This window comes from Mandrillus leucophaeus, unplaced genomic scaffold (genome assembly GCF_000951045.1).
Source record: "Mandrillus leucophaeus isolate KB7577 unplaced genomic scaffold, Mleu.le_1.0 Scaffold308, whole genome shotgun sequence".
NCBI classification, from domain to species: Eukaryota; Metazoa; Chordata; class Mammalia; order Primates; family Cercopithecidae; genus Mandrillus; species Mandrillus leucophaeus.
This window is the reverse complement of record NW_012103232.1, coordinates 223,973-230,174: the sequence shown is the minus strand read 5'-3', so window position 1 is coordinate 230,174 and position 6,202 is coordinate 223,973. Positions and strand designations below refer to the sequence as shown.

The 6,202-nt window shown below is 49.1% G+C and overlaps 1 protein-coding gene across 2 annotated transcripts in view; it reads left to right on the top strand.

Moving 5' to 3' along the window:
- The first annotated feature begins 1,915 nt into the window (after positions 1–1,915).
- Positions 1,916–6,202, top strand: part of CRKL (v-crk avian sarcoma virus CT10 oncogene homolog-like) — a 48,872-nt gene continuing 44,585 nt past the window's right edge. For both annotated transcript variants that reach the window (XR_001006816.1, XM_011987336.1), the window contains exon 1: positions 1,916–2,774. Coding sequence is in view for 1 of the 2 variants with exons in the window: in XM_011987336.1 (XP_011842726.1) it covers positions 2,464–2,774 (311 nt within the window). In the remaining variant the exon portion in view is untranslated. The remainder of the gene's footprint in view (positions 2,775–6,202) is intronic.

Here is a 6,202-nt window from a genome sequence, read left to right as displayed (position 1 = left end):
CCTGGGCAATACAGTGAGACCTCATCTCTACAAAAAATTAAATAATTTTAAAAGTCACCACTGGGATTACAAGGCTGGGCGCGGTGGCTCACATCTGTGATCCCAGCACTTTGGGAGGCTGAGGTGGGTGGATAATGACATCAGGAGTTCAAGACCAGCCTGGCCAACATGGTGAAACCCTGTCTCTACCAAAAATATAAAAATTAGCTGGGCATGGTAGTGCGTGCCTGTAATCCCACCTACCCGGCAGGCTGAGGCAGGAGAATTGCTTGAACCTGGACCCAGAAGGCAGAGGTTGCACTGAGCCGAGATTGCGCCACTATACTCCAGCCTGGGCTACAGAGCGAGAGTCGGTCTCAAAACAAAACAAAACAAAACAAAAAAACAGAAAAAACGCTGGGCAAGGAGCAGGTGATTATTAAGTGGTAAATCTGACAGTGAAAAGCAGCTAGCAAACGAAGTGGAGATTTTTCTCTCCTCCCTCACCCACCGAGGGTATGCTCAGGGTTTTAGGCTCTAAAGGTACAGGCCCAGGGAACGAGTGAATAATAATAATGGAAGACTCATATGATGCTTATGTGCCAGGTACTATTCTAAGCACTTTGCATATATTAGCTTATTTCATACATAGCTGGGCCGGGCGCCTCACATCTTGGCTGAGGGGCAGGATTGTTTGAGCTCAGGAGTCTGAGACGAGCCTGGGCAACATAGTGAGATTTCGTTTCTATTAAAAATCAAAAAAAATTAGCTGGGCATGGCAGCGCGAGCCTGTAGTCCCAGCTACTCGGAAGGCTGAGGTGGGAGGATCCCTTGAGATGCAGAAATCAAGGCTGCAGTGAGCCATGATAGTTCCACTGCACTCCAACCTGGGTGACAGAAGGAGAACCTGTCTCAAAAACAAAATAAAACAAACAGGCAGGGCACGGTGGCTCACGCCTGTAATCCTAGCACTTTGGGAAGCTAAGGCAAGCAGATCACCTGAGGTCAGGAGTTTGAGACCAGCCTGGCCAACATGGTGAAACCCCGTCTCTACTAAAAATACGAAAATTAGCAGGGCATGGCTGCGGATGGCTGTAATCCTAGCTACTCGGGAGGCTGAGGCAGGAGAATTGCCTGAACCCGGCAGGCGGAGGTTGCAATGAGCCGAGATCGTGCCCCTGCACTCCAACCTGTGGACAGAGCAAGACTCCGTCTCAAAATAAATAAATAAACAAAATAGAAAACAACAAAAACAAATAGGGATTAATAAATAGGGAGAAACAGGCATAATCCAGGGCAGGCGAAGCCTCGGGGCCACGCCCGAGAGGCGTTTGCATTTTACCTTCAACAGTTCAAAGCCCTGGATGGCCAGGTTACCCAATTGTGGACTGCCTTGACTACTTAATTGAGTCAATCTAACCCTCACCTTCTCTCTCCTCTCTCTCCATTTAGCGGGTCACGTAGCCACTAGGGCTTCCTTAGCCTATCAAGCCACCAGGGGACTGAGTCATTCAGTCACCTATCTGGTAGTCACATCTGCCCCTGGGGTCATCCCTTTACTGGGCCACCTCGGCCCATCGTGACCTGTCACTTCTTGAGCTCCCTCAGGCCCCTAGGCTGGCCAGGTCGCCTCAGTGCCACGCCTCCCTGGCCCGCGATTCGGCCTGCGCGTTACGCTTTGTTCCCAGAAGCAGGTTTTCGACACGCCGCTCCCTCTCGGCTCCAGCTGTTTTCCTGCCAGCGCTGGGAGACCCGGCAGCCGCAGCGCCCCCAGCGGCGCGCAGCGGCCCAGGAAGAGAGTGCCTACCGCCGGCGCCTCTTCAGCCTCCTCCCAGAACGCGGGAGCGGGCGCGACCAGCGCCCACCCAGATCGTCGTGACGGTGCTCCTCATTGGCAGCGTTGTGTGACGCCACGGAAGGGCCCCGGCGGCCGCCGGGAGCCGGGCCTCCGCGCGTGCGCAGACGGAGCGCGCTGAGCGGAGGGGGAGGTGGCTGCCGCTTCTCCCGCGTCCGCCATTTTGTTGCTGTAGCTATTGGGAACGAGCTGGGCAAAACCACCCCGGAGGCGCGACGCTCCTTCGAGTTCGGTGCCTCGTGTGACGGCGGGGGTCGGTGAAGACCCGTGGAGCTGCGACGCCGGCGCGTTCCAGGCCGGGAGTCACTGGAGGCACCCCTGGGACGCCGAGCAGCCCGAGAACCCCGGGGTGGCCTCAGCTGCGGCTCGGCTTTGAGTGCCCTGACCCCCCGGCTCTGCCCTGCATTCCCGGGCGGCTCTCCGTGAGGCGGCCCCGGAGCAGGCGGGCGGCGTTGGAGGATGCTGCGGGCCTGGAGCCGAGAGGAAAGTGCTGGCCCAGCCCTCTGAGCGCTCCTCGAGGTGTGCGAGAGGCCCTTCCTCGGCCCCAAAGCCGTCTGCCGGGCTAAGGCGTGCAGAGCAGGCGAGGACAGCCGCCGCCCCTACCGCCGCAGAGTCCCCGGCCCGACACCATGTCCTCTGCCAGGTTCGACTCCTCGGACCGCTCCGCCTGGTACATGGGGCCGGTGTCTCGCCAGGAGGCGCAGACCCGGCTCCAGGGCCAGCGCCACGGTATGTTCCTCGTCCGCGATTCTTCCACCTGCCCTGGGGACTATGTGCTGTCGGTGTCCGAGAACTCGCGGGTCTCCCACTACATCATCAACTCGCTGCCCAACCGCCGTTTTAAGATCGGGGACCAGGAGTTTGACCATTTGCCGGCCCTGCTGGAGTTTTACAAGATCCACTACCTGGACACCACCACTCTCATCGAACCCGCGCCCAGGTACGCGAGAGCCCGTCCCGACCGCGGAGGAAGGTCGAGAACCGGGTCGGTCGAAGGGTGTTTGTGTAGGGGGTGGGGCTCGCTTGAACCCATATTCCCCCCATTCTGAACCAAATTATTTTCCAGAAGGCCTTCCTAACGGAAAGCTAGTGTCAGGATCTGGGTCACTGGATAAGAGGATGCGTTTTTGTTTTTTGTGTTTTCCTCATGAGGCTGTTTCTCAATGTCAGGAGGATGCGTTTTAAATGTTTAACGGGGGTGGCATAAAATTTACGCTTTTTGCCTTTCGTGACTTTCTCTGGGTGTAATACTGATGCAGGGATTTGCTGGTTTTCCTAAAAACCTTTTTTTTGAGACGGAGTCGCCAGGCTGAAGTGCAGTGGTGCGATCTCGGCTCAATGCCACCTCCGAGGGCCTCCCAGGTTCAAGCTATTCTCCTGCCTCAGCCTCCCGAGTAGCTGGGACTACAGGCTCACGCCACCACGCCCAGCTAATTTTTGTATTTTTAGTAGAGACGGTGTTTCACCATGTTGGCCGGGATGGTCTCGATCTCTTGACCTCATGATCCGCCTGCCTCGGTCTCCCAAAATGCTGGGATTACAGGCATGAGCCACCGCACCCGGCCAAAAACCGTTTTTAGCCATAGACTTCTTTGAGAATCTGGAGATAGCCGAGCACTCACCACCCAAGCCCCACCCCTCCCCGCCAAAGGCACGTACACACAAGTTTGCACACTATCCCAGGTTCTTGTACTCCCTCCAAATATAATTTCTCTGAACTCCAGGTTAACTCCAGGACTGCAGCCTTTGTAACAGTCGACAAAATGAAACCAAAATATCAAAACTATATATTTGATACTGTGGTGCCAAGTTTGAAGCAGGCCAGACACCACCACTTTTATAGTACGTTAATCGCAAAGATAAGGTGCATTGGCTTCAGCGAGGATATTTTTTGGAAAATGTATTTCATATTTTCTCCCCAAGGACCATTAGTAGGCCAGAGATTAGTCTGATTAATTTCCATGGTGGAATTAGGCTAAAATGTTATTAAGGAAAATTTTTGAATGACACTGAGTTGTATCCTAGTTCAATTTCAGACGTGCTTTTTGTGTTAAGTCTAATGACTTAGTATCTCTTATTTTTAAATTAATGCAAAGTGACCAAGCAGTCTCTTTTCCAAGTGAAATACATTATTTTAATTGATTAGTTGCTTTAATTTGCCTTAAGCATTTTAACAAAGATTTGTTTTTATTGTTGTGTTTGCCCTGTAACACTTTGATTTTATCAGAGGTTTCTTTTATTTAAATTATCCCAAATTTGAGTTGAAAAGTTGCCTAGAATTTTTAAAGTAACAAACTGGCCAGTTCATTTCTTAAACATGTTTTAAAAGGATTGGGTGTTGACGCAGTTTTTCCAGGGTTAAATGTTTATGACTTTATGGATTTGTCGACCGGGTATTACTCTAAACTTTAAACATTAAAAGCTATTATAATTAAGGACACGAACTGTTTGCATAGTGGGATAGAGATAGAAAAAGAAGCCATGATAGTATAATGACTTTAAGATTAACTACTGAACTAAATGGACTTTAAAAGTGGGCAGAAAGTGATTATAAATCAAATACTGTATAACAAAGACCAGGACACCAAGAATCTGATTGGTGAAACATGCGGTTCCTGGCAGATGCTGGTAGTTGCAGTCAACTTTGAGCACAATATAATTCCAATTTAAGGGGTTGAGAATCTTAGAACCCACTGTAGTGAGATTTGTAGTATGACTGAATAAATTATTCATCTCGTTTGTGAGAGTGAATTATATAATTAATACCAGGCATTCATTAAGCCATGCATGTACTTACGCTGAGGTGATGAATACTAATAATACCGCTGTTTCAAAAAGCGAGTTAATGGCGGGGTGTGGTAGCTCACGCCAGTAATCCCAGCATTTTGGGAAGCCGAGCCAGGCAAATCACGAGTTCAGGAGTTCGAGACCAGCCGGACCAACATGGTGAAACCCCGTCTCTACTACAAATACAAAATATTTGCTGGGCGTAGTGGCGGGCATCTGTTATCCCAGCTCCTGGGGAGGCTGAGGTAGGAGAATCGCTTGAACACGGGAGGCGGAGGTTGCAGTGAGCCGACATCGCGCCACTGCACAGCCCGGCGACAGAGTGAGGCTCCGTCTCAAAAAAAAAAAAAAAAAAAAAGAAAAAGGAGTTGATGGCTTGAATCTCCTTCTAGAGGGAGGAAAAGAAGTATGCTGCTTCTGTCTATCCACAGAATCGCCTCCAAATTTTCCATACATGCATGTGTCTTCTTAGAGAACAAGCATGTAATTCTGTTTTTGCCTCCTCTCGTCCTTCCTTTACTGCAGCTCTACTAGGCTGCTCACTTATTCCCTGGTAGCCATCCTTCGTTACTCATACCTTTGTACCTTTGCACCTTTGCTCCCGCTGTTGGCTCTTCATTGACTGCCTTAACTACACCTCGCTCTCCATCTGTTGAAATCCTACCTGTTGTTCCAGTCCCTTCACAGATGATAGGGCCTTTCTCTGACCCTCCCCCTCACGTTCAGCTTTGTTTCTCCTTCTCTGTGCCCTCTGCCTCAGGCCTGTTGCTTTAATTTAGTTTTTCATTTTCCTAGGTATCTCTGAAGGAGATCACCATGCTGGTTGAATTAGATACTGACTGAATTTACTTTGTTATACTGAATCTTCGAATTGCCACTCCCAAGCCTGGTTTTCATGGCTTAGCCTTAACATGTTATTAGCCTTTTATAGAAAGCTAGTGACTACTAGAGCCTTGCCAAACGGAAAACTCAGTGTAATGCTTCTTCACATCCCAAACAGGATAAATTTAGTGGCTTAACTTTTCAGGCATCAAAACTGAGCTTTTAAAGCCAGAATTTAATACCTCTTGGCTAATATTTTGGTTTATCTTGCATAGCTAAAATTTGTAACAATAATGTCCTACTTGAAATTTAAGGACTGGTGGCTTGCATTGTTATAGTCTTATGCTTTTTATTGGAACGTTTCATAATTTTTAATTTTATATTTTTGTTCAAATGTTTATAAGAGAATTATAATCCAGCGTAGGTACTGGGAAAGATGTGTGACAGACATACTTTCTCCCTGTGGAACTCCTACTGTAGTGGAGAAGACAGACTGAAAAGTAGAAAAATAAAGTACTAGTAAGATTAATAAATGCTATGAAGGAAATAAACCAAGGCTGAAGGACTATAACAGGAGGGACCTACCCGGGGTGGTGTGGTAGGAGAAAGCATGAAGCTAAGACCTAAGAGTAAAGAAGAACCCTGCCTAGGCAAGGCTTGGTTTGAGAGGAGGGGAAGAGTCTACCAGGTTTAGGGAAAAGCTTATGGAGATGTCCTGAGGTAAGAAAGTCCATTGTGTTGGGAGTGTGTTGTTTCTTT